Source organism: Chrysochloris asiatica, unplaced genomic scaffold, assembly GCF_000296735.1.
Source record: "Chrysochloris asiatica unplaced genomic scaffold, ChrAsi1.0 scaffold00329, whole genome shotgun sequence".
Classification (NCBI taxonomy): Eukaryota; Metazoa; Chordata; class Mammalia; order Afrosoricida; family Chrysochloridae; genus Chrysochloris; species Chrysochloris asiatica.
This window is the reverse complement of record NW_006408847.1, coordinates 872,677-893,794: the sequence shown is the minus strand read 5'-3', so window position 1 is coordinate 893,794 and position 21,118 is coordinate 872,677. Positions and strand designations below refer to the sequence as shown.

Genomic DNA, 21,118 nt, shown 5'->3' with positions numbered 1-21,118 from the left:
TTTAAATTTTGTTTTTGGAGAATTGAAGAAAATACGTTGCTTTAAATCACCGATTCCATCATCACATGATTTTGGCATGACTGAAATACCTGTAATTACTATGTCATTTTTGTCATAGCTGACTAAAAGGTATAACAGTGTATAAATAATCAACTGCATTCTTGATGAGCAGCTGTGTAAGACCAATTTAGCAGCTAGGAAAACTCAGTACAGACAGTAAGAGTTAAACTAGGCATTTCTGAAATATTTATAAAATTCAATCCAGTACTACTACTGTTTTATCTCAAGTATTTCTTTAAATGCCTAGTGAAAGAATGAGAATTGGTGTCCTTTTTACAATTAGCCACTTAAATTTTAGACACACACAAAAAATCCAATTTTTCATTCAGGAGAGAAAAAAAAAAGGTAAAATTAACCCTATATGTAACTGTTTAGGCCACTGTGGCAAGTGGGAGAGAAAAACAAACACATGCGTTATTATAGTATAATAATGGAATCAGAACATTCCTGAGCTTATTTTCTTGTTTTTTTTTTTTCTTTTTTAGATGAGGTCTGTTAAAAGCTACTTTATTACCTGTAACTTTTTTTTTCCCAATTGAAATTTTTTTTTTAGGCATATTTTATAAAATTATAACTACTATTCTCTAAACTGAGTCCTAGTATGGCACTGGACTGCAAGGACAGTTTGAGTCTCACGGTCAGGGGTTCAAACTCAACAGCCACTCCTCAGAAACCCTACACACAGCTGCTGTGAGTCAGAACTGACTCGAAGGCACTTTAACAACAATTCTCTAAACTATATAGCTCTACAAACTAAACACCAAGTTGATAAGTCATCATATTACAAGAACATTCTGTATTCCATACTATTAAAGCTATACTATAATAGTGTGCTGTGGGTTAATGTTCTGGACTACAGAGTCATTTGAACTGCAAGGTCAGGAGTTCAAGCTAACTAGATACTCCTCAGACACCCTATATAGGGTCACTATTGGTTGGAACTGACTCGATGACACTTAACAACAGCAACATACTAGTAACAACAGCATACGCTCTGATAGCGTAGTGGATTCCGACCTGGGCTGCCAACTGCAAGGTCAGCAATTCTAGTCTACCATCTTCTCCCTGAGAAATGATGAGGCTTTCCGCTCTCATAAAGATTTACAGCCTCGGAAACCCTATAGAGGGCACACAACCACCACCACACTAGACTGGACTGTAAACCACAAGGTTGGCAGTTCAGTCCCACCAGCTGCTCCTTGGGAACCCTATGTAAACTGGGTCGCTATAAGTTATAACAGACTGTATAGCACTTAACAGCAGCAGCAGCAGCAGCAGTGGCATGCGAGTAAAATACAAAGGACTTCATTCTCAATACTCCAGTGTAGCCTTTTTAGTCTATAATCTGGAATCTGAGTCCAGAGTTTTAGCTGAGATTACCAGTTAATGGTGGAACTGGAACTACTATTTATCCAATATTCAGGTTGCATTTTTATAGCAGTCTTATATACAGTATAGTATAGAACCCAGGCTAATCTCTCTTCAGTTGATAAGGGCTGACCTTGGTCCCAGAGACAGAAAATTATCAGGGAAGTACAATAACTTGTAAAAACACATTAAATGTTTACATTAATATGTATAAAGTAAAGTAAAATCTGAATGTATCATGTTTCTTAGCATTTTGAGCATTTAAATGCCTTTTAGAGTTTTTAAAGAATTGCTTAAAATGTGATTTAAATTATCATGAAACATTTTTACTCATTTTACTTGTACCTCATGAATATTAGAAATTTAAAGGAATGCTATGTATTTACATTTTTCTTTCATGTTAAGTCTTAATTTTTCTGTTTTCAGAATTGAACAATTAATGATATATTATTTGGATTTCTTATAGTTATTGATTGTTATTGTTGTTTAGTGCCACCGAGTCGATTCAGACCCATAGCAACCCTGTCTAGAGTTTCCAAGGAGCAGCTGGTGAGCTTGAACCGCCGACCTGCTTGCAGTTTAAATGGCTTTGCAGTCTGGCGCATTAACCCACAGCGCCACACCAGGACAGACTTGATAATTTATCATTAAGCAAAAGATTTAGCTTACTTGATTTACATTTGCTTAAATTGCTGTACAAGGGGGCTTCAAATGGAATTAAAACATAATGGAAAATTTTCACAAACATTTTGAAGCCTCCCATATATATAGAATGTGAACTGCTCAGTAGGAAAATACTTAAAACATGGACATGTAAGGAAAATAAAGTAAAGAATTTGGTACACGGAATAATCTGTTTATTCTATACCACTGTCCAAGTGAGTATACATGGCAATAACAGATTTTTATATATTCTGGTTTATTTCACGTTAGTAATGGTATCATTTTTAGCATCTGGAATTTTTGTGATTCTACAAAAGAGTATGTCATTTGTTGCTTAAAATCACAGAAACAGTGAATAACATTAGAATTTAAATGATGTATACTAACACTTAATAGGAGTCCTGGTGTGACTGTGGGTTAATGCGCCAGACTGCAAAGCCATTTGAACTGCAAGGTGAGCAGTTCAAGCTACCAGCCACTTCTTGTGAACCCTATACAGTCAGTGTCTCTGTGGATCAAACCGACTTGACGGCACTTAACAACAACAACATACTAATACTATACATGTAAAAGATTTTGAGGCAATAAGATTTGAAAACTCATTGTCTAAAACTATTTGTTCTTAACAAGTAAACCTGCTTTTTTTAAACCTGCATTTTTTAAGCAACTCTTAGCTAACTCATGAATAATTTATAAAAACTGGAAATTCTTTGTTAAGGTCATATGTCCTTTAACCTTTTATACAATATGCATAAAGAGTGAAAGTTAAGAATAAATGCTTTAGAGCTAATTTTTATTGTTATAGTAGTATTGGTGTGCATGGAATTGTAGTATATTTAGAAATATACTCTATTAAGGATGTGTTTTCACATAGAGCATTTATATTTTGTCATTTCTGGCCCATGTAAACTTTTAGAAGGGGAAAAAAAAAAAAAAAAGAAAATGCTAAGTGAGCTGAATACCTTTGTATAGAGACCTTGGTTTTAGTCAGTGATAACTGAAATCTTAAAATGCTAGGAATCCACAGCTAAAACAGTGTATAGCTCAGTGTTAGGTGAAAATCTTAACTGATTTATGGAAGTTTTTCTAAAACTTGTAGATGTTTGTATTTTATAATATCTACTTCAAAGTTAAGGAACTCTGATGGTATAGTGTTTATGAATTGGGCTGCTGCTCTCAAGGTCAGCAGTTCGAAACTACCAGCTGTTCTGCCTGATAAAGATGAGGCTTTCTGTTCGCGTAAAGATTTGCAGCCTTGGAAACCCTATGTAGGGTCACTCTGAGTCAGAACCGACTACATGGCATGCAACCACCACCACTACTTCAAAGTTAGAGCTCCCTGGTGTAATGCTGTAGGAAAAGTACTCGTCGCTAACTTGGTTTCACTGCAGGATGGGCAGTTCAAATCTGCCAGTGGTTCCTCAGAAACCCTATACATGGTTGCTATGAATCAGAACCAACTCGACGGCACTTAAAAACAACAACAACAGCTTCGAAGTTATTTATAAATTGTGGGTTTAAAAATATCTCTTGCTTCCCTATAACTTTAAAAATTGAACTGTAATCTGCAAAACAGTGTGATTTTTGGTCTAATAATATTAGTAATAATGGTAAAGGTAAGGTACCTAACAATATTGAGCACTTTTAATCCTTTTAGCAATCCTTTGGGAAATTGAAGCAAAAATGTATTAATTAAGGCCACGCTAATAAATGATAGAGCCGAGATTTGGACTAAGGCAATTTGGCTCCAAAGTCCATGCTCCTTTCCACTATAATATACTGGCTTTATATTTGCAATATCACCTTAAAAAGAACTAGTCTAGTTTGAAGAATCTATTTGAGAAGGTCATACTTCTAGTAGCTGAAAACATTTTTTTAAATGTAATCAAGATTAAGAGTTTATGTTTTTCTTGGACACATGGAACTAGTTGCATTTTAATGTAGCAGCAGCTTCGCCTGTGCATTGTCTATGATTTCCTTCATTGACTAGGTTTTTTGTATTTGGTAGTATGAAACTTATAAATGTTTCCATGTTGACTAGGGAAATTGCTTTAGAACTAGTTACTTGAATCTACAGGAAAAAATGAGGCAGGTGGTACATACATTTGGAAATCAATATTCACTGAATCACTAAGCATGTTTCCGTTTTGCAAAAAAATATTGTTATTTACGTATACAGGTTTGTCTTTGGTTTGCTGCAGTTGCAATGCTCCATAGTGTCCAGTGGAGGGCAGCTGTTTACTGATGGAAAAAAGTTAACTTCGTAAGTCACCACTTTGTGCTTACCAAAACTTGGTATCTACTTTCAAATACAGCACTGACATACAAGCACCTTAATTTACAATCGTGTTTTATTCCTGTTATTGTTGTAAATCATATATTGGAAGTGTAAAATTTAGTTTTGTTTCAAAATAATGTTTGTCTTATAAATTGGAGAATGAAAATGGTGGTGATAATGGTTTTAATTTCCCCATTCCCATTGAAAAGTTCTTTTTAATGAAATAACTTCTTGTTCTCCTTCAGGTAGCAATGTAGAATCAGACTCTAGAGATTTGTTGTTCAGTGCTGTCGAGCTGGTTCCAACTCATAGCGACCCTGTATTGAGTTTCCCAGAAACCGCTGGTATATTTGAATCTAAAGAGATTGTTGATCTTTTATGTCTTCATTGTCTTCAAGCTGTCTATATGTAAATATATGTGACTATAAAGTTTAGTTATGGAAGTGAAAAATTATGATTTTTAGTATATTAATTTTACTAATCAGCAAACTAAGTGAAAATTAAATTCAGAGTTGATGTGTTTTATTCATTTTTCTATGAAGAACGAATATAAAAATGTGAGGAATATAGTATATTTTTTCCAATTTTTCATATTGAAATACAACACAATTTAAATCATATATTTGTGATTCCGAGAAAGGAATCTGGAGGTTTAATTAATTGATATCAATGACATCACTGAAACTTTTTTTTACTGTGAAACATCTTGGACTACATAAGACTTTATTGTAATAACACTAACAAAGTGGATATTGATGGTAACAGAGAGCATTCCATGGTAAATACTTCAACACAAATGGATACCTATATGGAGAGATGGACATAGTGTAATATGACCGAAGACAGTTGTTATTTGAAAAAATATATGTAGGATAAGCATTGGATTACAAACTCGGTTTGAGTCTTAAGGTCAGCGGTTCAAACTCCTCAGAAACCTTATACAAAGTCTCTATGAATTGGGACTACTCAACAACACTTAAAAACAGATATTATGTTAGGAAACAGTGTGGGCATTAGAAGAAAAAGAGACCAGGCTTGTTGTCTTTTCAGCTACATGTTGTCCAGTAGTCAGTTCCAACTCTTAACAATGTACCTACAGAGTAGTACTACCACCACAGTGTTTCCAGGCTAAAGTCTTTATAGAAACAGATCACTGGGTCTTTTCTCACTCAGAGCAGTTTGGTAGGTTCTAACCACTCACCTTTCAGTTAGCAGCTAAGCCCTTAACCCTTGCGCCACCAGGGCTTCTTAACCTGAGGATAGTGACACTCATTTTGTGAAGAGGTAAGCAATTTATTGGGGTTGTCGATGTGGTTGTATTCGTATCACCTGTTTTCTACCTTAAAATCCTTATAAGGAGCCCTAGTAGTATAGTGGATTACAAGCTGAGCTGCTAACCACAAGGTCAGCAGTTTAAATCTACCAGCCGCTCTGCTGAAGAAAGATGAAACTTTCTGCTCCCGTGTAAAGACTGATAGCTTCAGAAACCCTTTACAGGGTCGCTGTGGGTCAGAAATGGCTCCACAACGCATCACCACCACACCACTGGTGTTGTTTCTCTTTTCTCGCTTATCCTTGTAGGGCTAGATCTCTGTTGGGATTTTGGTAGTGGTGGTTCTATTCTCAATTGTTTTCTTTCTTGCAAAAAATGTCACCTCTACCATTGATTTTGATTTCTTAACTGCATTTTAATTTGTAATATAAAAGAATGGTCCTTTTTAAGAGTGTGAAGGAAAGACAGATTTTTTTCTTGTGAGTGGATTGTCTTCGCAGTAGCTCACTTTGTATTTAGTAAAGCAGATCTCTCCAAAATCAAAAACAAACAAAAACCCAAACCATCTATTTCTGACATTCTCCTTTATAATTCTTTCCATATCACATTCTAATGTTCCACTGTAAAGAACCATAGAAGCTGTTGGAAGGAGAGAAAGGGAGATGATTTGGCTTTTGGAAGGAGCAAATGTAACAGAAAGAGAAGAAACAAGTTCACTAAGTATTATGATGGATGGTTCCTACTGTCCTACTGACATTTTCACACTTTTATCTTCATAGTAGCCTACTACATGGATTTGAATAAGGAATGACGTCTGAAGATTAATAAACACTGACATAGTGGTTAATTAAGGAAAGTCATTTGAGATAATACTGAAAAGATTAGTTTGAGGGGGGTTTATCTCCAAATTTTATCTTAGGTATTGAGGAACTGTTGGAGGTTCTTAAGGAATAGGCCACACATCATATTTCCTCTATGTTTTAGGAATATTAGTCTGGGTAAAATCTAGGCACTAAGAATTTGAAGTAGGTGACAGATTTTTATTCATTATGACTTCACATCACAGGTTTATGTATAAATAAATCCTTTTATATTTTTATATCTTACATCAGTCATATGATTGGTATACTTTCAAACTTAATGTGTTTTTCAGAATCATGAAGACTGAAAAGCAAGTAAGAGCTGGTGGTGGTGGTGGTGGTGGTGTGCTATGGAGTCAGAACCGACTCATAGCGATGCTGTCTAGGGTTTCCGAGGCTGCAAATCTTTACAGGAGCAGAAAGCCTCGTCTCTCTCCTGTGGAACCACTGGTAGTTTTGAACTGCTGACCTTGAGATTAGCAGCCCGATTCAGAACCACTAAGCTACTAGAGCTCCTTAATTAAGAGCTAGAGAGCACTTAATATTTTGGTGCACATGAGATTAAAGAATGGATTAAAACAAACACTTGAGAATAGTGTTTATTCTGAATGCCTCTATGCTAGAACAAATGTATGTATATGTACATGCATGTGTGCATTTATGTTTTGAGCATACACACTGTCTTTACATTTGAATCACAATACAAAGCGTTCCTAAAACTTTTAATACTGAGATTTGCATAGAGAAGACTTAATAATATTAGAGAGAACTTTATAAAAAAAAAAAAAAAAAAGATAAGAAAATTTGCTTTCACTTTCTAGAGGACCCTTTGGTTAGTAGTGAGAAGCTGGGAAGGGCCTTCCAGCATGTCCCTGCTTTGGTTATGTTCGCGTTACTGACTGTATGGGAGGTTCACCAGCTGTTTGACTGGCAGGAGCAGACTGCTTTCACTTCAGTAGTTTATAATTCCTGGCTATTCTAGGATAGTTTGCACTTCACCATGCCTCAGACAGGTCAGGACATTTCATAGGAGAAGGTTGAAAGACAAAAGCAGCAGACCTTGGGTTCTCAGCCTTTATTTATTTTTTAATAGGAAAAATACAATTTAAGAAGTTGATAAGAGTTTTCAGTAATGTGCCTGTATTACATATAAAGAGTATTCGTCAACCAACAGAAGTTTTAAAATGTCAAAACTGGGAAAAGCTACTTTAAACCATGGCTTGGTTCCTGTTGATCTTAAAAGTGCAAAAGAGCCTCTACCACATCAAACTGTGATGAAGATATTTAGCATTAGCATCATTGCCCAAGGCCTCCCCTTCTGTCGAAGACGGGTAAGTCTAGCACATTTGAAAAATATGAATGTTTATTTAAATGAAGTACTCCTGCCTCCTTAAGTGAACAACTGCTTCAAATTTCGTTTGATATTTATCACTTAACTCTATATGCATTGTTTAGTAGAGAAAACTTTTAAGTGATAGTTTTATAGTATGATATGGGTTCTGGAGCACAAGACTACTCAGTATACCTTTTTGTCTTTTTCATGAAATTGGTATCATGTAAGTTTTTCTAAATTTGATAAACAGGTATGTTTTCAAATATGCCGACAAATACCCAAAATGTGTATGGTTTTCACTTTGTGTGAAAACATAAAGGCTGATGGTTTTCTTCTTATACATGAGAATTATAGCATTTAGCTCTATTAAGAGTTCCCAAGATTCTTAGGCTTCTCTGGCCCTTTAAGGTGTATTTAAGTTGTTACTTCTTCAATTCAAACTTAACATCATAGAAACATTATTATTTGCTGTTATATAAAATAAAAACAGCATGCTAATGTGTGGCAGTTAATGATGTGATTTATATATAGATAATTTTGAACTAACAAGCTTTTTTTGTAGAACTGGGTTGTGCTAATGTATAATCGAGTTACAATCTCTTGGATGATTTTCAAGCTGAATTTCTCCCCCACTTAGCCAGTTTTGACCACGTCGATATTAGCAATTTTGTTGTTGTATTTTTAGTTAGTTGGCATTGCCATTTTGAATTTTTTATTAGAGTGATATATTTTTAGGTATAAAATGTAGGATTATGATTCTGAGCACATTAATACAACCCTCCCTAAAACAACTATATAAGATTAAATAAATGTTTGTATATATTAATATTAGAGTTTTTGTTTCCTTTTTGTAATATTAAAACCAACAAACTAAGGAAGAAGCATTCTACTAAATAAGTAAAATAGCACATAATACACAGAAAATACATTTTCTCCTTAGTAAAGGAAAATTTCAATTTACTAATACTTAAATAGCTTTGTAAAAATATACTTTCTAATTGTCTTAGTTCCTTTTGAGTAATTCCCACTTCTACCCCCAAAGAGTGTAGCCATGTTGGAAAACATCTAAGTAAGGTTAAAATGTAATACAATTTAAACATTGAAAATGGAATTCAGATACCTCCATTCTACTCCTATTTCTTTTCTTCTTTTCTATATGTTTTCACTAAGAGTTTCTCTTATTTTGTCTTCTTTCCCCTCTCGTCAGTTTTGTAACTTCTGCTGAATGAGGTCACTGATTGGATTTAATCATTTACATAGATGCCAGTTATAGCTTTAAAGTCAGTAATATCAATTTATTATTTTAGTGCCTCCGTAAAAGTACTATGCAAATGTATTTAAAAATTGAGGGAAAGAAAGGAGTTTTGTTTAGAAATTAAAGATTAAGATACTAACAGCCAAGTTAAATTTTATTGTTGAATATTTCTGATAAACAATGTTATTTATAGTAGATTACTGTAGTATGCCAAAGCATATGTTATGTATTTTTTATCTTCTTACATGAACATTAAATTTGAAAGGCCTAGGAGATGATTCTATAAGAAAAATTAATAGAGAACTGCAAGACTTTCCCTGAGGGCTTCCAAGGGTCACTATTCAATTAGACTTTTTTAGGTTATTGTGTTATATTAAATTATAGCCTTATAATTATAATACAGAGTAGAACTAAAATCAAAAGACAAAAAAAAAAAAACAAAAAACCTCTTACAAGAATTTTTTTTGGGAGATAGTTCAAACAAAATGACCGCATTTCTATTTTGTCTGCCTGTCTGCTGATAATTAACCATTGCAGAACTCATTGACTCTGACTACTAGAGCAGTAGAGCATATTTATAGTCTCCTCCCCTCCTTTTTACAACTTAGTAACTTGTCATTGGTTTGCATGCTGCTCTTTGTAACTTACTTTACTTAACTTTTCCAATGGTAAAGTTAATGCTAAACATCTTAAAATTTATTTTTTCTCTATCAAAATTTTTTTATAAAGTAATTAATCATGTCTTAGGTCTAGCTTGTTGTGCATTTTGTACTTAAGGTATATTTAATTAAAGTTTAAAACACACAAAGCAGATTGCTGCCTATAGTTTGTAAGTCATTTTTTTCCTTACAAATAAAACTCAAAAAGTATGATACCCATGTAGATATATTGAATTAGTTAATGTTTGCAAGATGAAAGAATAGAATGAAATAATAATCTCTATAACTTGAATTTATATATTTTGAAAGTTTTTTAGGAAATGTGTTTTTCTCATTGTTAAGTATTATTTTACTACTGGTAGTAACTAATTTTTTTATGTAGATTATTTTGGTCTCATCTAAGATACTGTGTATACATTAGATCTAATATTAGCAACAGTAAATAGTAACTTCTTAAGTAGATAGCAAACCCCTTAAATGAAATGTCACTCATTATTATGATCCTCATACTTATTTTTTTACAAATATTTAGTCAGGCATACCAGATGAAGCATGTTACCTGGAACAATTATTAAAAATACAGAATTCTGGAGAGTACATTTTTGGAGAGTCTTACATAACAAGTTTGGATTAAGGCCCAGGTGTCTGTACTTTTTAAGTACAAGTAATTCCTCTTGATGTTGTTAAAGTGCTGTAGAATCCATTTGACTTATAGCAATCCTGTGTAGGGTTTCCAAAGAGAAGCTGGTGGGTTTGAACTACCAGCCTGTGGTTAGCATTCCATTGCTTATCTTACAGTGCTACACCAAGACTCCAGGTAATTCTTAGCATCAGGAAAATTGGGAATATATGATTTGTACACTTTTTTATAATAAACAACCGATAGTTCTTTAGGAGAAAGTTTATTTAAATTAAAAAAACTGTTGGAAAATCACTTTATTTTTCTTTGAAATTGGAATGTTTAATTATGAGACATTATCATTCTTAAAATTCTGAAATGCATGTTTTTACATATTTTAAACATCTGAAATAATGATACATCTAGTGGGGTTTCATGGCTTATCTGTCAGCATTTTATTTCTTTCTAGTGATTTGATAGAGAAATAATGGTGTATTTTGTAACTAATATTGTATGTTGAAAGTTAATACACTTTTTTTTTTATTAAATGTTTTTATTTTGGATTGAGTGAAAGTTTACAGGGCACATCATCAGCTTCACATTCAACCATTCATATAGCTTGTTAATACACTTTTAAAACTTGAGTTTACTTAAAAAAAAAAAAAACAACCTCATGTATTTTGCAAGTACTTTTAAGCATTTAGAATATTCTCTCAAAGCTGTTTCTAAAATGTTAGTATTTACATAATACTTTTTAAGATATGTGGTCTGCTGCCCTGTTTATAGACAAAATACTGTTTTTCAGTGCCTCATATATTTTGGGGGTGAATTATGTTCTGATTATGTAGTATAGATATTAACAGCATAGCAAGTTAAGAGATGGTGACGAAAGTTGTTGGCGTAGTTAGGACAAGGATTTCTGTTGCATCAAACCCACCCAGTATTTGGTTTATAAGCAGATTTGGTTTATAAACAAATATTGCTCAGGCAATAATGAAATATATGAGTTAGATTTCTGATAGTTGAAACTAGTGATAGTCTCTGTCAAATTCTATTTCAAATACCATATTTAAAATAACAAAACTAAAATAAAGTAGAAATAAAATCAAAATGGGATATTTATTGTGTCATTGGAGAAACATTTAATGTTATTGCTGTGTGCTAGCTATCATCATTAAGGAATAGTTTGAATTAAGGATTGTTTTGTGTGTTTTTTCCCCTGTAAGAGGCCAGCAAATATTTTAGGCTTTACAGCCCATAGAATCTCTGCTGCAACTACTTAACTCTGCCATTGAAGCATAAAAAAGAAAAACCAAACTCACTACAGTCAAATCTATTTCTACCATATATGATAGAGTAGAATTACCCCATAGGGTTTTCAACGCATCGAAAACTACTAGTACTCAGACTGCATGCATGTTAGTCCTCTGTCTTTTTATAAGCTGAGAGATAACATCGGTGTCTGTGTTTGACCCTTAAACAACTGAAAATAAAGTCTAAGAAATTAAGTGTCCTCAAACTACATTGCAGTACCATAATCATCAATCTGCTCAATTAGTCTTTTTAACAAGATCAAGATAACCAAAAATTTGAAGCAACATTAAATAGTTGAGATTGAATGAAAAAATTTAAAGGAACCCCTCACACACATACCTCCCACTCTCCTTGTTAGATGCCTTCTAGTCAGTTTTAACTCTCAGAGATCCTGTGCACAACAAAATGCAATGCTGCCCATTCCTGAGCCATCCTCACAATTGTCATGTCTCAGACCATGTTGCTACCACTGTGTCACTCTGATTGAGCAGTCTTTCTCTTTTGCACTTGACCCTCCATTTTACCAAGCAAAATGCCCTTCTCTAGGGATTGGTTCTTCCTGATAATCTGTTCAAAGTACAACAGACAAACCTTAACCATCCTCACTTCTAAGGAGCATTCTGGTTGTGATCCTAACGAGACAGATTTGTTTTTTCTTCTGGTAGTCCATGGTTCTACAACATTCTTCTCCAGCACCATGCTGTTGAGTCAGTTCCGACCCATAGTGATCCTATATAGAGTTACCGAAGAACAGCTGGTGAGCTTGAACTGCCAACCTTTTGGTTCAAACTGATTTTGCAGTCCAGCACATTAACCCATTGAGCCACACCAGGACTCCTCCAGCACCATGATTCTTCCTTATTCATTGTCTTCCTTACTAAGTGTCCAAATTTCACATGCTTTGAGGCTATTGAAAATATGCGGTAGGGCAGGCACATCTTCATCCTGAAACTGACATCTTTTGCTTTTGAACACTTTAAGGAGGTCTTGTCCAGCAGTTTTGCCTAATGCAGTTTGTTGTTTGATTTCTTGACTGTCACTTGCATGAGTGTTGATTGTGGATCCAAGCAAAATGAAGTCTTTGACAACTTTAATCTTTTTTTTTTGTTTGTTTATCATAATGTTACTGATTGGTCCAATTTTGAAGATTTTTGTTTTCTTTATGTTGAGGTGCAATCCATACTGAAGGCTATAGTCTTTGATCTTCATAAGTAAGTATTTTAAGTTCTCTTTGCTTCCAGCAATTAAAGTTGTGTCATCTGCATATTGCAGGTTATTAATGAGTCTTCCTCCAATTCTGATGTCATGTTTTTCTTCATATAATCTAGATTCTTGGATCATTTGCTCAGAATGCAGATTGAGTAAATATGGTGAAAGGATGTAACTGTGGCACACACCTTTCCTGATTTAAAACTATTTAGTGTCCCTTGTTTTATTCTAAGGATTGCCTCTTGGTTTATGTACAGATTCCTCATGAGCATAATTAAGTGTTCTAGAATACCTATTCTTTGTAATGTTACCCAAATTTTGTTATGATCCACACAGTTGGATGCCTTTGCATAAATAAAGATCTTTCTGGTATTCTCTGCTATTAGCCATGATCCATCTGATGTCATCAATAATTTCTCTAGTTTCATGTTATCATCTGAATCCATCTTCAGTTTCTGACAGATCCCTGTTGATATACTGCTGCAACCATTTTTGAAATATCTTCAGCAAAATTTTACTTGCATATGATAATGATGTTGCTTGATAATTTTTGTGTTCCATTGGGTCACCTTTCTTTGGAATGGGCACATATATGGATCTCTTCCAATTGGGTGACCAGGTAGCTGTCTTGCAAATTTCTTGGTATAGATGAATGAGAGTATCCATTGTTGCATCAGTTAGTTCAAAATTTAAATTTGCATTCCTCCCTCTCTTGTTATTGTTAATGAGTGCTGTTTAGTTGGTTCTGATTCATATCCAGAAGCAGATGGTGTGTTTGAACTGCCAACTAACTGATTGTGTTTCTGATTAGAGTTTCTCAGTCTGTAAATATTTCTTGGTACAGAAAGCCTTAACTTTCTCCATATAGAACCACCATGTTCCCCAGTTTCCTTAAGGTATCTAAAAAAAAGGGGGCTACTGTTTGTGACATGGAAGAAAAAAATAATTTTGAGGTCAGGGCTAATTTAAAAATTTTTAAATCTTCCTAATCATTGAAGCTTTGCAACAACTTTAAAGGAATGTCACTCCACATAGGATAAGCACCGGACTGCAAACCACAGGTTCTGTGGGAGAAGGATGAGGCTTTTCGCTTCCTCAAGATTTAAAGCCCGGGAAGCCTATACAGGGTCTCTATGAGTTGAAACCAACTCCACAGCACTTGGCAACAACAACATAAAACAACGGTTTTTAGATGGATCAACCATTTAAAGGAACGTTAAGAAGACCTCACAGATCCAAGAGTCATCAATCTCAGTGAATGAAAAACCTGTGACTGAATCCAGAAACTGGTAGAAGATTATTGAGGTGATGACTGCTGAAGTTGAGATCTCTCTTACAGGGCTCTACATTATCAGTTTTAAGTGAACACCTTGGTTCTCAAACTTTTGGCTCAATGGGTACCAAAAGGGTTGTACAAAGATCAGCTAGCTCAAATTGCTGATTTGTCCACCTGTCTTTTAAGCAAGAGCAAAGCTCAGATGATTTTATAGAGCGAGTTGTAATAGGGTTCAGGTCTTGGGTTTATGAATATGATCTGTTGAACAAGGTCCAGTCAAAATGGTGGCTTCCGAGAGGATCTGCTTGGCCTGTTCAGTTTAAGGCAAAGAGATCTGCTCAGAAGGTGATGGCAACTTTTTTTTTTTCTTTCTTATTCTGAAGGGATAACCTTGATAGAATTTTCTCAAAGGACAGGATGGTTATAGGGACTTATTAGAAAGAAGTTGTAAAAAATGGAAAACTGCGTTGATGCCAAAAAGGCCCAGAAATTGCACAATGGAATGTTTTCTTTATCACAGTACACCTGCTCATTCTTTGAGAGTAGCAAGGGTTGCCCTAAGAGAATTAGTTGATAAACTTTATCCCATCTACCTTACAATTCTGATGTTTGTTGCCCCTCCGGACTACTTTTTATTCCCCAAACTCAAGGTACAGTTAATGATTTGTGTTTCTGGTAGTGTGCAGAAGGAAGGTAGTGTGAATATTTATTTGACTTCTTTCATTGAAGTGTCTTAAACTTAGAAAATCCTTTAAGGGGGTTTTATACCACCAGAATATGGCATTTTGTTTACTAAGTGTTTTTTAAAGTGATCTGCAGCTGTGATTTAGAACATTTCATTTTCTAAATTTAACACAACTCAGATACAGTTTAACACTTAATTTTAAAAGTACTTCCCATTTTGAGAAATGAAGGATATACATAGAGTAGTGAGTTTTTACTTGGTGCTATAGGATAAGTACTGGGCTGCTAACCACAAAGTTGGCAGTTCAAACCCACCAGCAACTCTTTGGAAACCCTATACATAGTCGCAATATATCGGAACCTACTCAACAGCACTTAACAACAACAACATAGACATTTAAGTAATGTTTTTGAAAGTACTCCAAAATGTCAGCAAGTACCAAAATAAAGGAAAAAATATACAGTATTTTAAGAATGCATTAGATGGTGGTGTGTGCATTGAGAAGAGTTTTAAGAGTACTTGTTTTATTTTTTTTAATGTACAAACATCAAAATGTAGCTTTCTAAGGTCTTCTTTCCCTTATACATATATCTTTCATTGAAACTGGCAAAAGTTGACATTTCCAGCTCATCCAGTGTTCTTTTATTTATCTTATCAGTAAAGGAATTAATTACTGTTGGTCCCTGGGTGGCACAATTGGCTAAACACTCAATTGCCAGCCAGAAGTTTAAGGATTCAAGCTCACCCAAATGTGCCTTGAAAGACAGGTCTGGAAGTCTGTGTCCAAATGATCACAGCCTTTGAAAACTATATGGGAAAAAACTCTATATGGAACAGTTTTATTTTGCACGTAAGAGGTCACTGTTTCTAATCAACTTGACAGCAGTTAATAACAACCACCACAACCACATACCAGAGCATTTTGTTTTAGACATCAAGGCATTTCACAGAGCAGATGTGCTACAACTACTTTATGAGTCAGAATTGACTCCATGGTACTTAGCAACAACAAAAGAAGAGAGACTTGGGAACTTTCATAGAACCTGTGGACATTACAGTCAACTAGTTAATCAAAGGAAATCATCACGTCTTCTTGGAGCTTAGAGTCTACTTTGGGGAGTTAGAAAAGTAAACATTGCGAAGACTAAATTTTTTTTTAAAGGCAGTAAAATAGAGTACAACATAACGTCACTTAATCCCACTTCCTCAACATCTAAATGTCATATATTTTGCTCCAGAAATCCAATGCATACTGTGATTGAATGCATAGTGTATGTACTCTTACCTTTCTAAGATACAAAAAATTCTGTAATTAGACACATATCTGTCTCCAAAATCGTGGCCCTAACTTTGAGACCTTAGCTGTTACAGCGGTCACCACATGTAAAAAATGGAATATAATTTGAAATATTAAAGTTGTCTGAGCTTAGTATAAAGTCTCTGAGTACAGCATATTTAAATGCTTGAAAATATATATAGATGAATACCTTAATTTTATTAAACCTAATTATGGGCAAATCCGTATAATAATAATGATTATTTGGAGTTTATACATAATTTTTATTCAATGATTAAATGTACTGCATTCTGTTAGTCTTATATACTGAGAAACTTGCCCACTTTTTTTTCTTTTCCCCCCACTTCTCTCAGTCTTTCCATAGAGAATTAATACCACTAAACTGATTTTAGTTAATCATGATGTGGTGCCGCAGGATAGTGCACTGGACCGCAAGGGCTGTTTGAACCACAAGATCAGTGGTTCACACTCATCAGCCACTTATCAGAAACCCTGGAGAGGTCGCTGTGAGTTGGAATCCACTCAGTGGTACTTAACAACAACAATATATATATTATTCATATTCCCTGTGTTTTGCTAGCATAACACAGATGAATATGGCAGGACTTCTCCTAAGGTGGGTCACAGATAATTTTGATATCTGAGAGACTTAACTGGTTGTTCCTTATCAGAAACATGGATTGCTTAGCCTTACTAATTGCCAGCCACAAGTTGAGGCATACAGAAAGCATCAGTGAATGGAACAGAAAATTTCCTGCCTTTTGCATACATTTTAGAGACCCTCTGAAGTTTACCTACTCATGACTCCTTTATTATTCGCACTTTTCTTTTCTAAATCAGTTGATGATATATAGTCCATTATACACATGAGATTTTGATATAAACCATTAACTTGAATTTTAATTTGATGGTAGAATTTCAAGTATAGATTCTTTAGACTTTTCCTCACAATTAAGTGCTAACCAAAAGGTTGGTAGTTCAAATCTGCCAGTCACTCTTTGGAAACCCTATAGAGGGTTACTATGAGTCGGAACCAACTTGAATGGGACTTAACAACAAGTTAAGACTTTTAGTTGAACTTCATTCCTTAAATAAAAATACGTGTAGAGAAGCCAACGTAGACATGGTTAAATATTTGCCCACAAAGGACATCACTAGTTAGTCATTAGTTTGTGGGTATTTTATTATACTATAAATGTAGTAATAGGGAAAAATGTAGTTCAAGGGAAAAAGCAGTATGATTCTATTAGGTGTAATTCTGTTACCTTAAAATTTCTTCTCCTCTGCTGTTCTTGAACATGAAAATTAAAGGTTATTCCTGTATTATAGTTTATATGTGGATTATTTAATACTGCTGCTTTGTGAATCATTTAAGTTTAAATAGCTTTTTGATAATCCACAGGAATCTCTGCATTATTATTTAAAATTTTTAAATGTCATTGTTACTACAAGTATGAACATACAGGGGCAGTATAGTACTGTTTCTGTCTTGTCTTAATTTGTTTTTTGTTTTTTTTAATATGTTATTACTAAAAGTTTGCCTTTTGCTAAGTAAATGTAACTGTGTCATACCTTTTAAATTAGGGTTAATAACTATTTCATTAAGTGGAAACTATTCTTTCTGTTCTTTCATATTATACAAAAGCTTTTAGATTATGGAAGCTCATGGTGTTGAATTATTTTTGAAGTGAATATATTGGTAGTTAAAAGAAAGCATACATTTTTAAAGTTGGACAATAAAAATGAGAGGGAAATGAACTGGTGAAAATATACAAAATTTTATGATCTGAATAGCTTTGGTCTTAATCATTCTGTACTAATCACTCAAAATGTTTTTTTATAAAGCCTTAATTTTTTAACATGACAAATGAACAAAGCTTAAATTACTAAACAATCTTATTCTAATTCTAAGATTCTTCAGTATTTTTTTCAGTATCGTATATTTAAAGTGAATATAAAGTTAGTTTTTAAATTTTAAAGTAGGTTTTTTTCCCCTGATGACATTTTTTTTTTTAAGTTTTTAGTGTGAATTGAATGATAGTTTACATGAGAGAACATTGGTTTTACACCATCCCCTGATGTACTTTTAAAAGAATGCAGCAACTTCAGTCGGAATGTGTCCAAGATTGTGGTGGGAATTTAGAGTAAAACAGTGAACAAAACAAAAATCTAAATCTATATATACCCTTGTCCCCTTGTGGAGTTTATATCAGAATCTCACAGATAAGAGCATAAATGGTAAAGAGTCCATTATCAATGATAGTACGGTCTTCACAGGGTTGTTGTAAGAGTAAAATGATATAAGCTCTAGAAAATATAACGGTGTGTGATAAGAACTCAGTAACTATTAATAAAGTTTACATAAAACTTTTTATATGTGTTGGTTAAAACTAAAATTCTGGTATAGTAGTTTTTTACTTAAGATTAGCAGTTTTAAGTGTTTGGGTTTTTTTATCTTTAGCTTGTTCTAATTGTGAATGGAAATGCACAGTATCAGTTTTGAATAGTCAGTTTTCTTAAAAAACAATTACCAGAGTGATTGTTAAATGGAAAGATTCTGCACATAAAAAATTAATGTGATTTGATTCTACTTAACACTATGCAGATTCATTCAGTGTGACTATCATACATGTAAAAATTAACCCCATTATGTCTTCCTAAATAAAGAAAGTGACATGTGCCATCTCGGTATTCCGTTTGGAGATTCTCGAATGTTCAGAAGAAATGTGTTGGCTTTAAATGCCATCAAATTAGAAGATTTTAAATTGCTGTGCATAATTAAAAATGAAAGCACTGAGTTTATTGATTTGCAAATTATGTTAGCTGCTAAACTGTCTTGTAAATAGTTCGCATTACAGATTTTAAGTTCTGAACGATTTCTCTTTCTAAGATCCCAAAATTTGAAAATTAAGAAATGGAACATACTTGTTAACACCTTTGAAAACTAACTTATCAAAATAACACGTGGTATCTATCTAAGATTTGAGACTTAAAACATTTAAAGAATTGATTCACACATCTTAACGAGAGTATTTAGAAATGTAGATCTTTCTGTGGTACACTGTGCTACTCATGGCTCTTGCAATTTTTGGTTACATGGAGCCCCCTTATTTAAAACACACATGCAGATACACTTATGAACCCACACACAAATAGACATAAATGAAATTTTCACCGCGCCCCCAACCTCTGTTTAATAGCTTATCTGCCATGTTCTGCTGCAACTGCTTCATTGAAGGGAAGTGTTGTTCTGCCGTTTTCATATTAGCTTTGTTATCATGCAGTATTTTTCAGCTGCTCATACTCATTACCATACAGCTGGTATGTAGAGAAGAGAAGGAAGCAGGCAGAAGTTGTACTGTCTACAAGAATAAGAAACTCTCTTGCAGATGGGGTGCTGGCAGATGGGGCATGTGTTTGAACAGGTTTTACTAATAACAGAGTGCATTAAAAATCATTCCGAGAAAGTCTAAGGTCATTGCCCTGAATTCAGAGCTTGAGAGGATGTTCAAGTTTTGTAATCCCTTTTTAGAATATTAATGAGGGCCAATAAAAAAATTTTTTATAAGCTAATAAATGGTCAGCCAGAACCACTAAAATATTTTATTTTTCTTTATTTTTATTATTTTCAATGTGATTTGAAGGGCATTGATTTACTGTTAGTTAGTATCTCATGATCTGTTACTGTATTTCACATTATGTGTATATAATTAAAATTCTTGGGCTGTATCTACATAAAATATATATATGAATTTAGAAAATGTAATGGCATACTTCAGTTTTGGTAATGAAATGTTAGGATGTTTATTCAAAGATGAAAAGTAAAGAAGATTGGGAAATCCATATGATAGTAATAACTAGAGTACGATAAGCTATATTCTGTCTGCATTCAAAGTTAGAAATGCTCAGAAATGTGACTGTTGTTAAAATCCTTGCTTACTTTCATAGTCACAAAATCAAAGTGAATGTAGTAATCATTGAAGAGAATATTAGTACTAATGGTTTTTTCCAGTGTAATCATAGCCCCTTTAACCCTTTTCATTAAGTGTAATGTTTTATAACATCCTGTCCTCATGGGAAGTAATACAAAGCAGAGCAAAACAACGCTAATGTAAATGGAACTAGGCCTGTTACTGTTCAGAGGTGAAAATATTTGCTGCCAAAGTTTTTTGGCTAATGATAATAATAATACTTTTGGTAACTTGAAAAAATTTTGATGTTGCTGATTTCTTGCCAGTGAAATTGAGGTATAAAACAAACACTGTTAGGTCAATATTTATACAATTGCATCAATTATTCATTTGTCCAGCTCTCACATGTACATGAGGAAATTGAAAATACCTAAGGGGCATTTTAGTCTTCAAAGTGACATCTTTGCTTTCTAACACTTTAAAGAGGTCTTTTGCATCACATTTGCCCAGTGCTTTGCATAGTGGTTATAAGTCAGGCTGCCAACCTCAAGGTCAGCAGTTTTAAACTACTAGCGGTTCCGTGGGAGAAAGATGAGGTGTTATGCTCCTGTAAAGATTCACAGCCTTGGAAACCCTGTACAGGGTCACTATAAGTTGGAACTGACTCCACAGTACTTAACAACATACAACATTTTCAGTAACCTCATATGCATGCGAAAGCTGGACAGTGAATAAAGAAGACCATAGAATTGATGCTTTTGAGTTATGGTGTTGAAGGAGAATAGTGAAAGTGCCATGGGCTGCCAAATGAACAGATCTGTGTTGGAAGAGTGCAGCCAGAGTGCTCCTTGGAGGCCAGGATGGCCAAACTTTATCTCTCATACTTCAGACATATTGTCAGGAGGAACCAGTCGCTGGAGAAGGATATCATGTTTGGTAGGGTGGAGGGTCAGAGAAAAAGAGGAAGACCCTCAGCGAGATGGATTGTCAAAGTGGTAGCATCAATGGGCTCAAGCGTGGCAACAATTTTAAGGTTGGCCCAGGATCAGGCAGTGTTT

At 34.2% G+C, this 21,118-nt stretch overlaps 1 protein-coding gene across 3 annotated transcripts in view; it reads left to right on the top strand.

Moving 5' to 3' along the window:
* The window catches only part of FBXW7 (F-box and WD repeat domain containing 7, E3 ubiquitin protein ligase), a 231,226-nt gene that overhangs the window by 146,822 nt on the left and 63,286 nt on the right, over positions 1–21,118 (top strand). The window contains exon 1 of one of the 3 annotated variants that reach the window (XM_006875498.1): positions 7,507–7,833. The exons of the other annotated variants lie outside the window; for them this stretch is intronic. Within the exon in view, the coding sequence (XP_006875560.1) occupies positions 7,687–7,833 (147 nt within the window). The 5' untranslated portion in view covers positions 7,507–7,686. Of the gene's footprint in view, positions 1–7,506; positions 7,834–21,118 lie in introns of those variants that run through there. 3 annotated transcript variants of the gene reach the window in all.